The following is a 20298-nucleotide window of genomic DNA, read 5'->3' as shown; positions in this document are numbered from 1 at the left end:
GACTGCTGCTTCTCCAGGACAGTTTGTGGTGGTGGTGGTGGTCTCCTTTTCTGTATTGTCATACCCTACCCAGCACCACTCTTTTCCTATGTGTAACCACAGTACTTTATAATAAGCTAACAATACTAATATGGCTATTGTTTGGACATTTGGTTTCCTACATCCTCTGTATGGCCTGCCAGGTGTAGCTGCTTTTGACCAGGATTTCCAGATATCTCTGAATTGGCAATCTGCCAGTCAAACCCAGTTGTGGAGTTACCCATATTTCCTGTAGGAATTCTAATATTTTCATATTACCCACTTTGTCATTTATTCTAGCAGCCTCATGATGCATGCTTTTCAGTTATTTAAGTAGGGCACTTGCAACATATGCCATTTACTGTAAGTTGTGCTTCTTTTTCTTCTCTTTAATGAGAAGATTTAGTGTATTCACCCTGTGCTTTCTTGAAGTCTGTTACCATTTTAGCCACAATCACCTTATATTAGAGATCATTTCTGCTGTTTCCTGCCATTGTGTTAGTCTAGGCCAGTAAAGCCTTATACCATGGGCTGAGCGATAATGAATTTTAATTTTAGAACATTTGTCCTCTTTTGACTCCCATATTTTGTGGGAAGGAAAGTTTTCAGTATTCAGCAATTAAAATATTAAATATTTTCAATCAGCCATTCTTAATAAACCCAACTCTCATGTTCTATACGGTTAAAAGAAATCTTTTCCTAAGCTGTAAAATTCAAGTAAATAGAAAACTCGTTATCTGATGGTACAAACTGAGCCATTACACTAGTATGTCTTTCTATACTTTTCCTATTATTTATTCTCTGTAGAATTGAAGATGGTGATATCTGAAAACTCTACTTTTTATTCACTGCTTTGAATACTTAGGAATAGAAAGAGTAAATTAGTTTGATAGTTATGGCACTAAAGGAAATGTGCTTACAAAAAAGGCAAATATTTTGTTAATCCAGTCTTGCCATTAAAAATTAGACTTGAAGCATTGGCATATTATGCAGGTAGTTTGTTTGAGATGGGGATGGTGAAGGTATGGCTCTGACTGTGATGGTGGTTTCCCCATCACCACTGTCGACACAAAAATAGAGCTGATAGGTTCTGCCTATGGTCTCTGATCACCGAAAGTTGTAGTAGAGAGAGATAAGAAAATTAGAAACAAAATGCAAAAAAGATTGAGAAGGACAAACTGAGAGTTTCTTGTTTATTTAGCATACCAACACAATATTGTAACAGTTTATGAAATATTAAATATTTTTCTTTGTGTCTTTTAATAGATCAGTCTATCATGGATGTTCTGAAGCATAAATGCTTTTAGAAGAATTGTTATTTTGGACAATTAAATATGAATTTCCACAGAAGATGGTTACATTTTTACTCAACATGCTGCCAGATTCAGACTATAAGGTATTTCTTTCCTTCTTTTCTTTTTGTCCTTTATTAGGCACAGTTTAAGAAATGGGAGCTGTTATGGAGGTTTGATCAGTCCATCTATATTGTTACCCGTGTGTATGGCTAAAGATGAGCCAGAGTAGGAAGCCGAGGGTGGGGGGAGGGAGGAAGATCAAGCCCTGATCAAGGCTATGGCAGGAAAGTCTGTGCCAAGTGACTCCTATCTGCTGCAGTACAACAGAAGAAAATTTGTTGTGGTACAGTTGGCAGTGGATCAGTTGAGACTCAACACCTACTAGCTAAAGAGGAGGCAGCTCCTACAGTGTTGAAGGAGCCAGCTGGCACAAAAGATTAGAGGATGCTTTCTGAGGTGGGGGTGTAGCAGCGAGTGCCAAGAGCGGAAAGCATTTAGAAAGAGACTGGGGGAGGAGGGGAACCATAGACCATCACAAGTGAACAATTAAAATATGACAGTCATCCATCCACTCATCTGCATGTATACTTGCACCCCACTCGCACATCCCCCTGCACCTAGTTAATACCAGTGTATTCCCATGCTCAAATATACCCAGTGAAGCATGCCTATTTGGAGTTCTTCTGGCATGCACTTCACAACTTGCTTAAATTTTTATTGTTTTTGTTTTAAATTTATTATTTATTTATTATTTAGAAAGTGAATGATATTCCATATGCATGGAGCCCAATACCAGCAAACGTTCCCTGCATCTTTTACCCCCAGGGCCGGTCTTAGGGCGAGGCGACCGAGGCGGCCGCATAGGGCCCCGCGCTCAAGGGGGCCCCGCGCGGTACGCCTGGGGTCGCCCCGCCTGCTGCTCCCACCCCCGACGATCGATCGCTGTAATGTAATAAAATTGAGAAGCGCCGAGTAGCAGGCAGTGCCTCGCATCTGCCCTGCTAGTAAAAATCTCCTGCACGTCGTCGGGCCGGCCTTCCCGCATTAAGTCCCGCCCTCCTTTGAGGTAATGGGCTCTTCCCGCATTAAGTCCCGCCCTCCTCTGAGGTAATAGCCTATTACCTCAGAGGAGGGCGGGACTTAATGCAGGAAGGCCGGCCCGACGACATGCAGGAGATTTTTACTAGCAGGGCAGACGCGAGGCTCTGCCTGCTACTCGGCGCTTCTCAAGTTTTTTTTTAAGTTAGTGGGTGCAGCAGGAGAAAAGAGTTGGTAGGTGGGTCGGGTCGGGGGTGGGGGGGACTCAGATGTGAGAAGGGTGTGGGATGGGGGTTCTCAGTTGGGGGGAGGGGGTAAGGGGGACTCAGATGTGAGAAGGGTGTGGGATGGGGGTTCTCATTTGGGGGGAGGGGGTAAGGGGGACTCAGGTGGGAGAAGAGTGTGGGATGGAGGTTCTCAGATGGGAGAAGGGGGCTGGAACTGGGGTTTGAGAAGGGGCCATATGGGAAATGGGGGCCATGCATGGGGCTGGTGGGAAAATGGGGCATGCGTGGGTCAGGTGGAAGAATGGTTCTGGGGCTGAAAAGGGGGGGGCTCTAATACAAGACGTGGATGAAGGGGGCTGGAACTGGGGGCTGAAAGGAGGGTAGGTGGAATAAGGGGTCTAGTACTGGGACTGGATGCTGAAAAGGGGCAGGGGCTGAAACTGTGGGTACTGGGGGATGAAAAGGAGATAGGGAGAAGTGGCTGGGGCTGAAGCTTGGACTGGTGAGAGAAAAGGGCTGGGGAAGGGTTGAAACTGGGGGCTGAAAAGGGGACAGGGAGGAGTGGCTGGGGGCTGAAGCTCGGGACTGGTGGGAGAAAAGGGCTGGGGCTGAAACGGGGGACTGGTGGGATAGTGGGGCTGAAAAAAAGGGGCAGAGAGAGGGGCAGATCCTGGATGGAAGGGGGAGCGAGAGGGAGGGCAGACCCGGATGGATGGGAGAGGGAGGGTAAATGGTGGATTGAAGGGGCAGAGAGAAAGGGCAGACAGTGGATGGAAGGGATAGAAAGGGCAGACAGTGAATGGAAGGGGCAGAGATAGAGGGCAGATGTGCACGGAAGGGGCAGGGAGAGAGGGCAGACATTGGATGAAGGGGACAGCAGAGAGGGCAGACACTGGATGGCAGAGAGAGAGCGAAGACAGATGCTGGATGGAAGGAAGACAGTGAAAAGAAGATGAGGAAAGCAGAAACCAGAGACGACAAACTGTAAATAAAATATATATTTTTATTTTTTTGCTTTAGGATATAGTATTGTAGCTGTGCTAATAAATGTTTATAATAGAACATGTAAATAAGGTAATCTTTTATTGGACTAATTTTAATACATTTTTACAAACTTTCAGAGAACAAAGCCCCCTTCCTCGGGTCAGGATAGGATACTGTAACAGCTCTATACCGTATTGACCTGAGGACGGAGGTTTTGGCCTCTGAAAGCTAAATGTATTAGTCCAATAAAATGCTATTATTTTATTTTCTATATTTGTTTTATTTCTATTTGTTAATTTGTAAAGTGGTGATTGGTATTTGTTAGTTTTTTTTTCAAATTTACATCTGTTGTCTTTATATTTTGCGCAGTACTAGGGCACATTTTCTGTTTCTGTGGTGTTGTATTGTATGCAGAGTCTGGCATCTTGGGGGTTCAGTTTAATTTTTGTCTAAATAGAAAGTTTAAATATTACTACTTATTCTATAGTGGATTAGGGTGTATCTGTGTTTGTGAAAAAGACATGGTTTTCAGTTGGCATTGACTGTGTAGGATCGACAAGCCCTGGAGCTGGGGGCCTTGGAGCTCGGAGGGAGGGGTGGCTGGCTCTGGAGCTAGGGTGGGGCAGAGTTAGGGTGGGGCAGGGCTAGGGTGGGGCCCTGTCAAATTGGTCTGCATAGGGCCCCGCACTTGCTAAGACCGGCCCTGCTTACCCCTTTTCCTTATCATGCCTTATTCTTTCCAGCATGTCCAAAATATGTTTGTGATAGTACAAATTGACAAACTAAGAGTGGCAAATAACCTTGATTGGGTTTTGAAGAACTCTGAAATAAAACCTATTGGCAGCAGTCTGTAACCCATCGTTAAAATCAGCTATGGTATTGGAGGATGGCTACTGTAATTCAAAGTTTTAAAAAGGGCTCTGGGAGGAGGATGGGGATCCAGAAAACTATTGACCAGTGAGCCTGGTAGCCTTGCTGTGCAAAATGATAGTCATTCTGAACAAACAAACAAAAAGTTAAAGAACGTACAGATAGACTTACCTTATTGGGTTAGAGCAACATGAGTTTAGCCGAGGGAAGCTGTTCCTTAACCAGTTAAATTTTGTTTGAAGGAGTTAATAAGTATGCTCTGAGCATGGTCAAGTTAGAGGCTGGATGTTACAGGAGGGATATAGGAAGTTTTGCAGAATGTATTTGGAATAAATCATAATTTATTTCCCTTAAAGCAGTCACAGTATTGATTTGAAAATATGCCAAGGGTAATTGTCTATTAGATCTTTGTATGAGCAGGCTATTAAGGGAAGTACAAAATGATATGTATCCCAGAGTAAAGTTTTGTAAAGTTTTCCTTGCAAAAAGGATGCCTTCTCTTTGAGGGCCCAATGCACAAAGTTTACCGTGTCTGCAGTGTTTGCTTTAGACTGGTTGTAGCTGGTCTAAAGCAAACGCAATCTAGCATCTAATGCGCAAAGGGGTTCTGCATTCTTTTTTATCGTTCGTTGTAGCAGCACAAATGTATTACAACAAGCTCATCAGAATTAAAATGAGCATTCTGTTCGATGCACAGAAAGGAGCGCCTACCTTTAACGTGCTAGATTTTCTGGCAGGTCAGGAGCTGTCAGAGGGGAGCACTCACCCACTCTTGCAACACCAGGACTTAACCCCCTGTTCAGTTCCCTTCTCCCTTCAACCTCTGCCTCCCAGTCATCCCCTGGCCTGATGCAGGGAGCCCTCCCCTACTTCTGTAACTCTGCTGAACTTTATTTCTTCTGGTTTCCCTTCTCCATCGTAAGGATCTGTACGTGCCCGTAGCTACAGCAGAAGAGACCTTCCCTGGGGAAGGGGCATGGGGGAGATTACCGCCAGCCATACTTCTGACTGTCTTCTTTCTGCTCAGCCCCACAAACTGAAGTTAAAGGAGATTTTCAGCAGATGTTTGTCCCATAGATGAAGGTGAGCTTGTTTCGTGAGTGCAGGAGCTCTCCCCCCTCCCCCCGTGTCCAATCCTAAAAACAACTCAGGATCTTGTTCTGCATGTTTTAGGTGCTTTTTCTCACAGAATTTCCATGCATCTCATTTGCATGCCATCCTTTTTTGTCCATCTGTCGCTTTTTGTGAATTGTTACGTTCAACCGTGGCTGCTGTATTTAACGGTGAACTTTGTGCATCGGTCCCTGAGTTAGGACAAGTGGTGCTGGCTCCTTTTTATGGAAGGGGGAAGAACAGATAATGCACAGTGTTCTAGTTATCACCAGTAGTCTTGTTCTTGCCAAAATTGTGGAAGCAGCTTTGGCTATCCAGCTGCAGTATCATTCTGATTGAGTTGTATCCAGTAGATAATAATCAGGCTTCCATAATCTACACAGTATGGAAACAGTAATGGCTGCATTGGTGACTAGTGGGACTATAATAATTGGTAGATATTGGACTTGTGTGATGCAATTAGACTTACTTGGAGCTTTCAATTTAGTGTGCCATGATTTATTGCTCTCTTGATTGTGCTGCAGGGGTGGCTGGTGCAGTGCCAAGAGGGGGGCGGCTTAAGGCAGTCTGCTGCCTGAGGACATTTCTCTTTTGTATTTGTTTTGACTCCATCAGGCTATTTGATTGGGTTATGTGCATATATATATATGTACGCAAATAAACCACATAAGTGTGATTGTGATGCAGGGGTGGCTTAAGGCAATTTGCTGCCTGAGGCAAGAGATGAGATGGCACCTCTCGGTACCCCCTCCTTCTGGCTCCTCCTCAGAATTACAAGCAGGAAGTAAGAGGTTCCTCCCGTTTCTTTTCTTTCCTGCCCTTTGTCCACTCAAATTCCATCCTCTTTCTTAATCTACTCCTTTTACTTTTCACCTATCAGTCTTCCATCTCTTCCTCTTAGCCCTTTGCTCTCCCATTTCCCATCTTCCTATTCCTTTTTTTCTTTCATCTATTCCCCACTACATTTTTACCCTCCATACTCACTATCCTGTCACTCATCTCCTTGTCGAGCCTTCCAGGGCCTCTCCCACATGGTTCCACCATTCTTATTATCTACCATTCCTATTCAGCATCTTCTCCCTCCACACTATTGTAGCCCATCATCTTCTCCCTCCACACCCTTGAGGCCTATCATGTTCCTGTTCCATCTCTCTTCCCTGCTGTCCTTTATCCACCCCACCCCCATGGTCCAGCATCTCTCCTTTCACCCCAACCCCCTGTGGTCAACCAACCATCTCTCTCTCTCCTTTCTCAGTCTCCCATTGTCCAGTATCTTTCCCTTCCTCTCTTCCACAACTGGGTCCAACATGTCTCCCTCCCTTCTTTCCATTGTCCAGCATCTCTCACTACCTCCCTCCCCTGCCTATCACAACATTTCTTCCTCTTTCCTGCCTACTTCCTGTTATCCTGCATCTCATCCACTCTCAGCCAGCACCATCCACCCGCTGCCGCAATCCAGTATCTCATTGTCTTTTGGTCAGCACCCTGTTCCCTCGTTTATCTCAGGTTATGTTCATGAGGTCACCAGCAGTGAATTGCACACTACCTGCTGCCAGCTCTGGGGCCTACTCTGTGATGCATCCTACCCCTGCGGAAACAAGAAGTAGTCGGAGAGAACGGGACATGATAGAGAGCACCCTGGAGCTGGCGGTGGGCAGTGTGCAGTTTGCTTCCCATGACTTCATGAGCATAAGCTGAGTTAAACCTGTATGGGGGGAGAGGGGGAATGGGCTGATTGAGCAAGGCTGAGATTCTGGACCAGGATGGGAGCGGGAGACTGACAGCAGGTGAGATGCCGGACTGCTGGGGGCTGGTTGACAGAGTTTGAGATGCTGGACTGCAGAATATAGAATAGGGCCACTCCTGAGTGTTGAGTTGCAGGTCATTTGGCAAGGGCAACTCTTAGCTCCATGGCCAGTGGATGAGGGGTACTTGAGGGCTCTCCCTTACAGCCCATTTTGTTTAATTTTTATTTGCGTTCTTAAGTGAATATTTTAAGGTCTGTGGAAGTAATTTATTTTTCAATTGCCAGTGATACTACTTTTCCCTAGTATCCACACAATATTAGAAACTTATGATTATATGAGTGCATCTTTTAAATATACCCAAAGTTGGATGCAGTGGAACAGCTTGAAAGTTAATCCAGAAAAAGATCCTTTGGGCTGAAAGACAAAATGTGGAACTACCTCATGAGCTCCATTATAATAGGTATTAGTATTCTCTTAAGTTGTGAGTCAAAAATACCTGGCATATTTATGGATTCCAAGCTTACTATGGAATATCAGATTTCTGCTAGTGTGAAAAAAGGTTTTTACAATTTAAGGATAGCCTTCCAAGCAGGGTATCCCTTGAGGTGAGACAACTACAGAGGGTTGTGCAGTTGGTCTATTGAAATATAACCTTGCTGGGTCTTCTAGACAGACACCTATGCAATTAGGTACTATGGAATATAGCAGGTAAGCTGGTCTGGTCTAAGTGGGACAGGACGATAACCTATTTGATCAGCCTCCTGTGCAGGTAGAGATCCTCTTTTAAGCTTTTGCTGTTTGTATTTAAGATCACCTGTGGTCTAGCACCACATTATTTGGACTCATTTGTAATTCCGTTTCCTTGTCATCAATACCGGACCAGTCCAGACTAATGGGTTGTGTCTATCCACCAGTGGAAAGAGACAGAGAAAAGTAGTTCCAAGTAATTCGCCTCTTAAGGGTATTGTGCAGCCTGGAATGTTCAGTATTTTCTCTGTATCCTAGCGGATGGTGGATGACTTCTTCAGCTCCTCTTGGTGCTTGCTGGCTGGCTCCTATCCTGGTTCGTCTGGATGACAGTTTAACTAGGGGTGTGCTGGTAACTGTAGTTTTATTTGAGATGATACCTAGTGTTGCAGGGTCCCTCATCCGATTACAGTTCACAGCGGTTTACAGCATGAGATTTAACGAGAGACTGACCAAGATGGCATCGAGTTCAGACGCGTTATGCTGAGCTCCGGAGAACTTTTTCCTAAATAACCTGTTTCCTTACCATAATGCCTAAGAGAGAGGGAAAAACAAGAGGAGGTTACTCCTTACCCTCTGTGGACCCTACTCTTAGATGCCGATTATAGCATATGCATCGCCAACTACACCAAGGGGGGTTGTAGGTGGTTATATATATATTTTGTAAGAGGCCAATTCCTACCTATGTACTCGCTTATGTCTAGGGGGCGTGGCCTCTGCCCAACCTTAGCTGCATGGAAAATAACGGACAGACCAATGGAATATATTAGTTTATTTATACAGCGTTATATACAAAAATATAGAAAACTCTTATCAGCTTATAGCATCAGCAATTCCTGATTGCATGCACAATGATACCAAAAATATAGAGAATAACTATGATTATCCTATTGGCTAATCTGTAATGACAGATAAACACAATACCAAGATCCTAATGATTACCACACAAATCTTATACTAGGCTAACAGCAACTAGAGATCATAAATCCTGACGTCACACATCTGATGGGTCCGAGCACAGACTAATTATCTAACCCAGCCTGAAGGAAGTAAACTATGATCTCACCGTCCCGGTTATCAGATCAGATTCCTTCCGATTCCTCAGCCGAATGCCTCAGCGAGGTCCCACAAGCTCAGGTGATGCACTTGTCTTGATCAGCCACAGATGATACAGACTCAGTATAGATCCTGTAGACAGCTGTAACCTGGGGAAAAGCTTTGCCAGGTATTATCAGTAAGTCTCTCAGGTAAATTAGGTGCTTGCAGAAGTGCAAGTGTTCTCCTCTTCTGTTCTTCTGTTCTTCTCTCTTCTTCTTCTCTACAGGAACTAGCCTCTTTCTGTTCCCGCTTCTCAGATCAATCAGTTTTCTGGGAGCCAATCAGAAATAATCCCACCATGTACTCCCAGCATCTGTATGAAGCTTCCTTTGTCCGTCTTATCTCGTAAGCTCTCTCCCTCAGTCTCTCTCCCTCAGGGACATGCATTCTCCCCCGATACAGAGTGACCTTGGAGGTGGTGCAGGCTTCAGTAAGTCTATTACAAGCTGAAATTCTGACTTCTGCACAGTTGGTAGTCAGACATATAGGTGAAAGGTTGCAGCGTCCATTTTGGCTGTAAAGGAGCTCTCATATGCACACAGGGTGGGTGAGATCACAGCAAATACTCCTACAGATTCCCCCCCTTGGAGATGGAAATTACTACAAAGGAGTAAAGGCCTTCTCCAACCTAACTACAAAAATAAACCAGACAGTTCAGTCAGGATTCAGGTACAAACTTCATGGTCAAAACTACAAAAAGTTTCAAGTAAATCTCAACTAATGCAAACTAACACTCTTCAAACAGTTCAATTAAGCAAAATAATGTTCACAAGGAAATCACAAATGCTAATACAGCAAAATACTGAATAATAGAACCCGCATGTGCAGTTAGTTAAAAGTCTTAACACATGAAAATTAATCAAACAAATCATGAACCATAATCACATAGATCATGAAAATCACATCATGCAAAGCAAAGCATATTAGTACAGAAAAGTGAAAACGGAATAAATTGTTGGCAAAACTATGGTCAGATGTAACTACATAAAGTCTTGCAATCTCATCGCCGTAGGAGACAAAGTGTTTACGCGATAGCGTAAATGACGAAGGTCTCTCCAAAACACTACAGCACACAGGAGCATGATGACCCACGAGATGGTCAAAAGTGGGATGACAACGTGAGTGGACATGTGGAACTGGGTGACATCAGATGAACGACGTTTGTAATCTGCAACCTCGAGAGTCTCATGGTCGACAGATAATTCAACAGTGTGAGAGTCTTTGGACTGTAAAAATGGTATAAGGTCCATAGCAAAGTCAATAGGATGTCCACGAAATACATCAAGCACTTCCAACTCAGAAACAACCGGGTCTGTGTCAAGATAAAACAGGGAAACTCCTCCTACATGGGCAACAGCATACTTGGGTACAGCGATTACACAAACATTGCAAGGAAGAGTGTAACGGTTGATTACATCATGCTTCTGAAAGGTGACAGTAAGTTCCGTACTAGGTGTGCTAACTAACCATACCGTATCCAGTACAGCTACAGTGGTATCAGAAAAATCGTCATATTTTGACACGGTAACCTTACATTTCTCTTGGACATTCTCTGTGGACAAGCCACAAAGAGCTTCTGTTGTGTCTTTCAGGAAAGGTTTACCAGGGCATAGCCAATTAACATCTTTAGTTTTGTGGCAAAGGTCTAAGTTAGGGACCAAATAATGTTGCGGAGCATCCTGTTGGTAAGCAACATACTTAGGTGTATCAACATTAAGGTACAAATTCTCATGCCAGGTACCTACATTTACAACTTGTTTAAGCTGGTATACATTCTCAGGCATAATAAATGGCAAATTAAGGATGAAGGCAATTTCCATACGCTCCATATCCAAATAAAGGGGAAAGGCAGTACCTAAATGAAATGCGATTTGAATTTGAAAAGGTTCAATAGACAAACGGGTAACCTTGGCAAAGGCATCTTTAACAACATCAGATGGTATTAGGTACGTTGGTATCTGTCCCTGCATTAGCTTACTAACACTGGTATCTACTTCCCTAAATAAATCCTGGATAAGGTCCTTAACAGGTTGTATAAACACACGGTCTTCATTCATGGTACCTTTAATTGTCAACAAATCAGCTGTGTTAGCACTAATTTTATGTGTATGTAAATTCACAAGAGTGACCGTGTCAGCAATAGTTTTACCCTGGGCCACAAGTTGGCTCTGTTGGACTACCAATTTGGTCTCGATGGCTTTCAAGTCTGCTTGGATGGCTTGTATATTGGCCTGCAGCTTTTGGACAGAAACTACGTTGGCAACAGACATGGAAATACCAAAAAGTGAACCAATGGCCGAAAAAATCAAACCACCGGCAAGACCCAGAAAACGCTTAGATCTGGACCTGGAATTATAAGGTTGCATAGGTTGTACCATGACTTTGTCCAGTTGATGCAAAATGTTCTTCACTTGTGCACGGGCATTTTGCATATAATTGAAAAACCAGGAATGGGTAACAGCAGACAGAGATAAGTGACTCATATTGAAATGTTTCAGTAGTACATGCATTGGGTCAAGGGACACAACTACTTTCTGTGGAACAATCTGGGACTGGGTAATCAGGAAGCCAGGGGTATCTTGCAGAACAACTCCAGACATGGGACCAGGTTCGATCATCTTGGACCACGATCCCAGCAGCACGGAGATCCAGAACACGATCATCAGGGTTCTTTTCTGCATCTGCAAGGTACAAAGAAAACAGACTATGCTGTTGGGGTGTTAGTACAGTTCGTGTCATCAACACATACGTCTGGAATCAAATGACTGGGATGACGTGGTCTCAACTGATTGATGTGGACCCATTTAAGGGTGTCTTCACCGTTAGTATTTTTCTTGAGGCAAATTTGGTAAGCCACAGGTGAAGCTTTTTCCACTATTGGGAATGGACCACGCCAACTAGGCAGAAACTTCCTTTCTTTAACCTTGTTTCTGGCAAAATTGAAGTAGAATACCTTGTCGCCAATTTGGTATTCTTTAGAGGTAGTCCCTTGATCATAATAGGCTTTTCTACCTCTAGCGCTACTTTCCAAATTTTTCTGAGCAAAGGCAAAGGCACTTTGCAAATGCTTACGCAAATGGGTGACATATTCATGAGTGGAGGTAGCACTGGACAAGTTCACATCATTAGTCCTGTACAACAAATGAATTGGTAATGTCATTTCCCTACCTGTCATCATCTCAAAAGGAGACACTCCGGTGGAACGGTGGGGTGTGGAACGAATCGCCATAAGGACCAATGGTAAAACAATGTCCCAATTCTTACCTGAGGATGACACATACTTCTTCAGCATGGTCACGATGGTGCGATTAGCTCTTTCCACCTGTCCCGAAGATTGAGGTCGGTAAGCTATGTGCAACTTACTCTTTACTCCAAGCATCTTCCACATATGTTGAATCACCTCTGCCGTGAACTGAGAACCTTGGTCTGAATCCACTCGCATAGGCAAACCCCACCGGCTGAACACATGATTCAGTAGTAAGGTAGCCGTGGTTTCTGCCGTGCAGTTGGGTGCAGGCAGACACTCCAACCACTTGGTGAACAAGCAGGTGACTGTGAGCAAGTACTTGTTACCACGAGTGGATCGAACTACAGGACCAACCCAATCAATCTGGATATCCGACCAGGGCATGGCGATACCCTTCTTCCTAAGTGGTGCTCGGTGAGATGGTGAAGATGGCTGGAACCGACAACAGGTCAAACACCCTCGCGTGTACAACTGTACATCCTGTCGCATGTGAGGCCAATAAGCTACTTGCTTTAGGGTCTCATAGGTGATATTCTCCCCTCGATGTCCAGCACATGGTTCGTCATGGGCATGCTGCAACATAATGCCTCGATATTCTTTAGGCACCACCCATTGCTCAATGCCATGCTTACTCGTCCGAATAAGCAGGTCCTTGTGAAGTTTGAACTTCTCTCGGGAGGCGTAGAGTATCCTCATTTCCTCATCTTGCTTGTGTTCTTCCGTCAGGGAACAGTCTTGCGGATTCCATATGTACTCATAAAATCTACCGATCACCGGGTCGGATTTCTGTGCCATGACAAGATCAAAGGATGGGACTTCCCTGCACCACTGGACCACCGGCGTGTCGTTGGACTTCTTCGCCTGTCGTCGGGTGACTGCATGGACAGCCGCAGTCTCCACATCTGGGGGTCGCCATAATTCTCCTGTAAGCGCACCCTCCTTGGCCAGGTGATCGGCCAAGTCGTTTCCCAGCTTGTCGGGACTGTCAACCTTTGCATGACCCTTGACCTTCTTCCAATAGATGGTCATGTCATGGTCCTTTACCAGTTGATCTAAAATCTGGATCAAGTTTCCATGATGTACTGGTTTTCCTTTGGAATTTAACATATTTTTCTGCTTCCAGATGGGCAAATGGGACACAAAATTCTGTCTCACATAGTCCGAATCCGTACAGATGACCAACTGTCGGACTCCTTTCTGAATTGCAGACTGTACCGCCACCAGAGCTGCCACAATCTCAGCGTACTGATTGGTTCGCGAGCCCAAGCTGTGCTTCAGGGTCTTTTCAAGATTGGTTGGATCCCATACCACTCCTACTCCTGCAACCAATTCCTTGACTGTATCACGACGGTAAGCACAGCCATCTACATAGACCTTAGGCATGGTAGCACAAGTCTGTTCATCATACAGATGGTGTCGATGAGGTTCTTTCTCTAGCGGGGGAACATCTGCTTCGGGAATACCTGCAATGGAATCCTGTTCTGCACAATCATGTAGGTCAGCCATACCTTGGGCTACTGCGTTACGATGTTTCTGAGCATACCTTACCTCCAGAGGCCAGCCTTGAAGAGCCAATGTCCAGGAGACTATTTTGCTGTTTGACACTCGACCGGTCTTAATTCGGTCACTACCCAAGAAACTGATGGGCTGGTGGCAAGTCTCCACAATTAGCTTCTCACCTTGGATGTAACTTCTGAAATGTTGCAAAGCCCAAACGGTAGACAGGAGTGCTTTCTCACAGTCGGAATACTTCCTCTCCACATCCGTTAGTCCTTTACTGGCATACGCCACTACCCTCTTATCCGTGTCATACTTCTGATATAGGACAGCACTCATAGAGTGTTGGGAATATCCCAAGTCCACGTAGAACTCACGACCTCCCTCGGGGTATGCGAGGCATGGGAAGCAGCTAAGCTTGTCTTTCAGCTCCTGCATAGCAGATTTCTGTTCTGGCCCCCAGACCCAAGGTGTATCTTTCTTCAACAACTTGACCAACGGTCGGGTGATCTCCGCATACTCATCTATGAACTGTCTGGAGTAGTTGCAAATTCCTAGAAAGGAACGAAGTTCAGTGATATTGGTGGGCTGTTTCAACTGTTGTAAAGACTGCACTCGCTTCTTCTGGGGTCGCAGACCCTCAGCAGAAATTTCATACCCTAAGTAATTCAGTGATTTCCTGCACCATTGTCCTTTGGCAAGAGTCAGTTTAGCTCCAGCATCTGCCAACTGTGTGAAGACATGCTCCATCTCCTCCAGGTGCTCCTGAAAGGTAGGACTCTTGATCAGAATGTCATCCACATAGACCACTGTTCCTCGAGCTTCAGCATCTGGTAGGGCTTTGTGTAGGAAAATGTTGAATTCAGCAGGTGAATTGAGAAACCCAAAGGGTGTCCTGTTCCACGTATACTGCTTCTTCCCAAACGTAAAAGCCAGTTTATGCTGATCGTGGGGATGGACTGGTACTGTCCAAAACCCTGATGCCAAATCCAGGCTGGTGAAATACTTAGCCCCCCTGATGGTTGCAAGGTTCTGATCCAGTGGAGCCATAGGCCACCGGGACAAGGGTACTCGCTTATTCAACTGACGGTAATCCAGAGCGATTCTCCAGCTGTTATTCTTTTTCAAGATGGGCCACAGAGGGGAGTTGTACGTGCTGTTGCATTGTCTGATGATACCCCTGGTCTCCAAAGTGTTGAGAATCTCTTGTACAGACTCATAGGAAGCCAATGGAATCTTATACTGACGCACAAAGACAGGCTTGCTACCAGGTTCCGTAGGCACTCTGGTGACATGTAGGTTCGTAAGTCCACAGTCATACGAATCTACAGCAAAAAGGTCCCTGTAATTGTACAACAACTGAGTCAACTTCCTCTTCTCTGTGTGAGTAGTACAAGCATCAGCCTGTTCCACTTGCTCTTTCACCATAGCATCAAACTCTGAGAAAGGTTGGTTGGATGAAATTTCCACCTGTTCTTCAATGTCCTCCTGCAAGGTTGAGGTTTCCACAGCATTCACCCTTCGAGGCTTCTGAGGTACAGACATTTCCCTGGACAGAAACAAGAAGTCATCTTCCACCTGTACCTGAGCACACGTCGCATCATAGGGCCAAACAAACTCGAGAGATACGAGGCCCCTGGGAGAGGTAAACCAACTGTCAGTCGTCTCCCCCCCCTGGCAGGTGTCCCAAGAAGAAGGCAGCCTGCCAAGGATAGGCAAACTTACCTCGACATCATGGAAAGACTGGCCAACCAGAAAGCCAAAAGAATCTCCAGCAGATAGCTCAACTTCAGCAGACTGTGGATTGGTGACCAACAGGTATAAGGTGGTACCGGTGACCTCCAAACATGGCAGAACACCAATTGCCAATCCAAGGTCTCGAAAGTGGGCATGTGGGTTAAAGAACACTACATCATCCAGCAGACGTTGTCCTTGAGCGAGGCGAAGCTTGAGGGAAAAATCCCGTACCCTACCTGGAATGGTTACATCCTTGTCACAGACTACCTCACAGACCTGGGGAATGGTCTGTCCAGACTTCAAACAAACAGCCGTAGGTTCAAGTTCCACTGGGTTGTTCTGCATTCTACTCCACAGGACAAGATTCACCAGGTCCACATAAACTCCCAGTCGTGCAAGGCAATCTGACCCCAAACATAAGGGTTCCCTCAAGCCCCGGACAATAGAGAAGTGGTGGGTGAATGTCTTCTTTCCCACAGTCAAGGGAAGGCCACATATTCCGTCAAGCGGCTTGGAGCCTTGTCCCGGTACCTGTACCGAAGTAGAGGAACATCTGCTGAAGGGAAGTTGTACAGACTTACGAATTTGGCTGTACAAAGAGTCACTGATGTAGGAGAGATCACTAGTGAACAGTAAAGTAGCTTGAAGCAATTGGGTGTTAGCCACTTGAACTGGTATGGTGAATTCATCACCTTTCTGGGTGATGACAGTCACCTTGCAAGGATGAGCAAAATCAGGAGCAGAGATAGGAGATGAGATTTCAAGTGATACGGGAGACCCAGTATCTGTTAAGTCATCCGTCTTGGCTGAGTCCTGTGAAACAAACTCTAGTTGGTCCGCTTGTTGCACCAGCTCTTCATGCTTCTGACCCCCTTTTGGTGCCTCTGTCAACGGAGGCTCCCGCATGGGCGGATCCGCGGAACACCGGAGATCAGTCCGCAGGGGAGTGTCCTGTAGCTCCACAGAGTTGGCATCACCGACTGTACGCCAGTATCTCCCTCGCACATATTTAAGGGGTCGAGTGACTTTAGACCAGATCGTTTCCTCGTCATAATCCAAAACAGGCCGAAATCTCTTCAAAAGGTCATTTCCAATCAGAAATTCTTCACCCTCACTGGTAGTGATGATGGCTGGGTGCCTGACGGTCATCTGTCCAAGCTGTAAAGATAGCCAAACCTGTCCCACAGTTCCAATACTTTGATTGCCATAGGCCACCAGTGACAAGTCGCTCGGTGTGACATGCAGCACATCCTGACCCCCCCCTAGAGATGCCTCTAGTTTCTGAAACAGGCCCTGGGTGACCAAAGTCACCTCTGAGGCTGTATCCAGGAGACCTTCACAGGAAAGTACTTGTTGAATTAACAACTCCACGGTATATCTGTAACCTTTAGATATAAGCTTACCTAGAAAATACCTGACTTCCTGGGATGAGTCTTTTGAAAGAGGCCCTTCCGGGTTCGAGGACTGCGACGCAGCATGGTTCACGGGGGACTCCTCACTGAAGGACGACAACGCATCCACGTGGACCGTGGGGACGCTTGCGGTAACAGGTTCTGTGGCCACGTCTAGTCATGCTTGTTCTTCCTCCGAAGAGGATGGCTGTTCCACCTCAACAGATTTAACACTAAGCCCTGGAGGGGTCGGCGGTCTAGAAGACTGGTCCTTCTGCTTCTGGAATTTGACCTTTTTATGAGATGGAGGTGTCTTAGGTACACTGCTAGACTCCGCGATTGAACATCTTGCCAGCAATTGGTCCAGCTGAGCTTGCATAGCACGGATCTTCTCTGCATTCCATTTCTTCTGATTAAACCGCTTCTTTTTAGGTTGTTGCTGTCCCTCCTGCGCAATAGGGGGCGCTGCATCCCGCGGCAGGGCCTGAGAGCCCGGCGGCGTAGTTGGTCTCGGCGCTTTGTTTTCCAGAGAAAGCGTGGAAGTGACCGCACAAACGGCGGGTGGTATCACCCTGTTGCGACTCTTGGATGCCGGTTTCGGAGTCTCTGCGATTGGCTTGGCGCGGCAGATTTCAAAAATTCCTTCAGCCTGCTTGAGAAGGCTGGAATAGGGTTCTGCGTTTTTTCCTGCCAAGGGAATCTTTATCGGATCAGGCAGACCCTGTATGAAAAGTTCCCTGAAATCACCAAATTCAAGATCTTTAGAATCAGGCGGCACCCCCCCTTGGTAAAATGCACGCTTCAAGCGATGGGCCCACTCCCGCGGACTCTCCTCCGGATTACAACTAATAGTATACGCTGCACGCTTAGCTTCAAGAGAGTTGGCAAAGAGACCGTAGCGCTTCGCTAAGGCTTGCTCCACTGACCGTAGATCGGGGTTATCGGCCATGATCAAATCTAGAACTTCATGGCACTCGGTACTAAAGGTCCATTTGAGGAGGGCTCTGATGTCATCCTCAGAAGAGACGTGCATGGTCTGCAGGAGTTCATGCACTGCCTTAAGATGGGTTTCTATGGATACCGAGGCAGACGCTTTAAAAGGCGCTATTACGGTGCGTAGCATCTTTATAACATATGCTTGCCTCTCCATAGACATTCCTTTCTTGGGTTCCGGCCTGACATGCCGCTGATCACTACCAGGTGTAGAGAACCTCGGGGCAGGTGTATTGCTAAAACTGGGTGGATCTGCCGAAGGCTGAGGCCCTGAGCTAGGCACCTGACCAAGTGAGCTGATGATTTCAGCAGGCAGTCCCTGGACCCGTGCCCCCAGTGGGTGTGTCACTGTCTCGGGTCTGCTGCTTAGGTCACCAGCCACTATGGGGCTGGATTGTACAGAGGGGCGGGAAAGAGCCGAAGCCATGCCCCCAATGGGTGTGTTTAACTCGGGTCCCTCCCGGCTCACGTAACGGTTCATTTCGGGAGCTGGGCTTGGGTGACCCACAGCAAAACTGTCGGGGAACTCTAAGGTATACGGTACTTCTTCCTGCGCCATGTGCGTAAGCTCTTGCTGCATTGTGGAAATCTTTACAGTGCACTCATCTAATGCTTTAGACAATGAATCCCTGTCCTTCACTGTACATTGTAATTGCAGTGAGACTGTCTCCTGCTTCTCTTTTAACTCCGCCAACTCTAGCTTGGCTGCGTGCCAATCTTGAAACACAGACACAGATTGTTCTTGAGTGGCCACTAGCTCCCTGCGCAACTCACTCTGAACACCTTCTGAGACCTGTTTTAGCTCCCGATTTAATGTCTGCAACTTATCTGTTTCCCTAATCTGGTTGTGTAATGCATCAGTCAAACGAGAAAATTTCTCTTGCAACGAATCAAAAGACACGAGGTACTGGGCAATTTCCTGCTTTAATGTGTAATTAAGTGCTTCACAATCAGTTAGGTCACACTGCAAAGTTTTACACTTATCATCCAGTGTCTGGCACTGCGTACAAATCTCTTCAGAGGAATGAGGTGGGGCGGGGCTTACATTGGTCCCTGCTAAAGCAGATTTGGCAGTCTGTAAATCAACTCGTAATGCAGCTAACTCACTGTCTCGCTCCTGGACAGTTTCCCTAGTCTGGGACAAATCTAACTGCAACTCCGCTATGCGATCTGTTAGAGGTACAGATACCTGTCTTATCTCATTCATCAAAGAGTCTTTAACTGCCAAAAGAGACACGCCCAGTTCACAAAGCATCCATTGTGACAAATGCTGTTTCTCTTTTATAATTGTATTTAAAACCGTAGCATATGCTTCTGAGCTATTCGGTGAACTGCTACTAAATAAAGCACGTACAGACTCTACTGTAGGAGGAGTTGGTTTCGTCTTACTATGAGAGAGTGGCAGTAATATGTTAAGCACGCCCTTTTCCTGTTCACTCAGGAGAATTTCAGGCAATGTGCCAACCGTGCCGGTCGCCATGTTAAAGACTAAACACACCCTGTTTTCCTTCCAGAGAGTTAGAGAAACCGTTTCTTTCTCTTTTGGAGCTCAGAGTAATAAATCTGTCAACCAATTACAGCAATAAAACACAGCTGTATAAACAAAGTCTGCCGTCAGCTAGGGTAAATCTGCAGTTCGTGCAAAGAGAGACAGAAGCTCAAACCAGCCTTCTGAAAAGACCCAGAAAAAGTTTTAACTTCTGCTAATTCCTGCACCAACCGTCCCGGACGAGCCCCCAATTTGTAGGTGGTTATATATATATTTTGTAAGAGGCCAATTCCTACCTATGTACTCGCTTATGTCTAGGGGGCGTGGCCTCTGCCCAACCTTAGCTGCATGGAAAATAACGGACAGACCAATGGAATATATTAGTTTATTTATACAGCGTTATATACAAAAATATAGAAAACTCTTATCAGCTTATAGCATCAGCAATTCCTGATTGCATGCACAATGATACCAAAAATATAGAGAATAACTATGATTATCCTATTGGCTAATCTGTAATGACAGATAAACACAATACCAAGATCCTAATGATTACCACACAAATCTTATACTAGGCTAACAGCAACTAGAGATCATAAATCCTGACGTCACACATCTGATGGGTCCGAGCACAGACTAATTATCTAACCCAGCCTGAAGGAAGTAAACTATGATCTCACCGTCCCGGTTATCAGATCAGATTCCTTCCGATTCCTCAGCCGAATGCCTCAGCGAGGTCCCACAAGCTCAGGTGATGCACTTGTCTTGATCAGCCACAGATGATACAGACTCAGTATAGATCCTGT

At 45.7% G+C, this 20298-nt stretch overlaps 1 protein-coding gene across 1 annotated transcript in view; it reads left to right on the top strand.

Moving 5' to 3' along the window:
- UBR3 (ubiquitin protein ligase E3 component n-recognin 3) overlaps positions 1-20298 on the top strand; it is a 686242-nt gene that overhangs the window by 101572 nt on the left and 564372 nt on the right. The window contains 2 exon segments of the mRNA XM_030210854.1: positions 1285-1320; positions 1323-1414. Coding sequence (XP_030066714.1) covers positions 1285-1320; positions 1323-1414 — 128 coding nt within the window.

This window comes from Microcaecilia unicolor, chromosome 7, assembly GCF_901765095.1.
Source record: "Microcaecilia unicolor chromosome 7, aMicUni1.1, whole genome shotgun sequence".
Lineage (NCBI taxonomy): Eukaryota > Metazoa > Chordata > Amphibia > Gymnophiona > Siphonopidae > Microcaecilia > Microcaecilia unicolor.
This window is presented reverse-complemented; position numbering and strand designations above follow the sequence as displayed.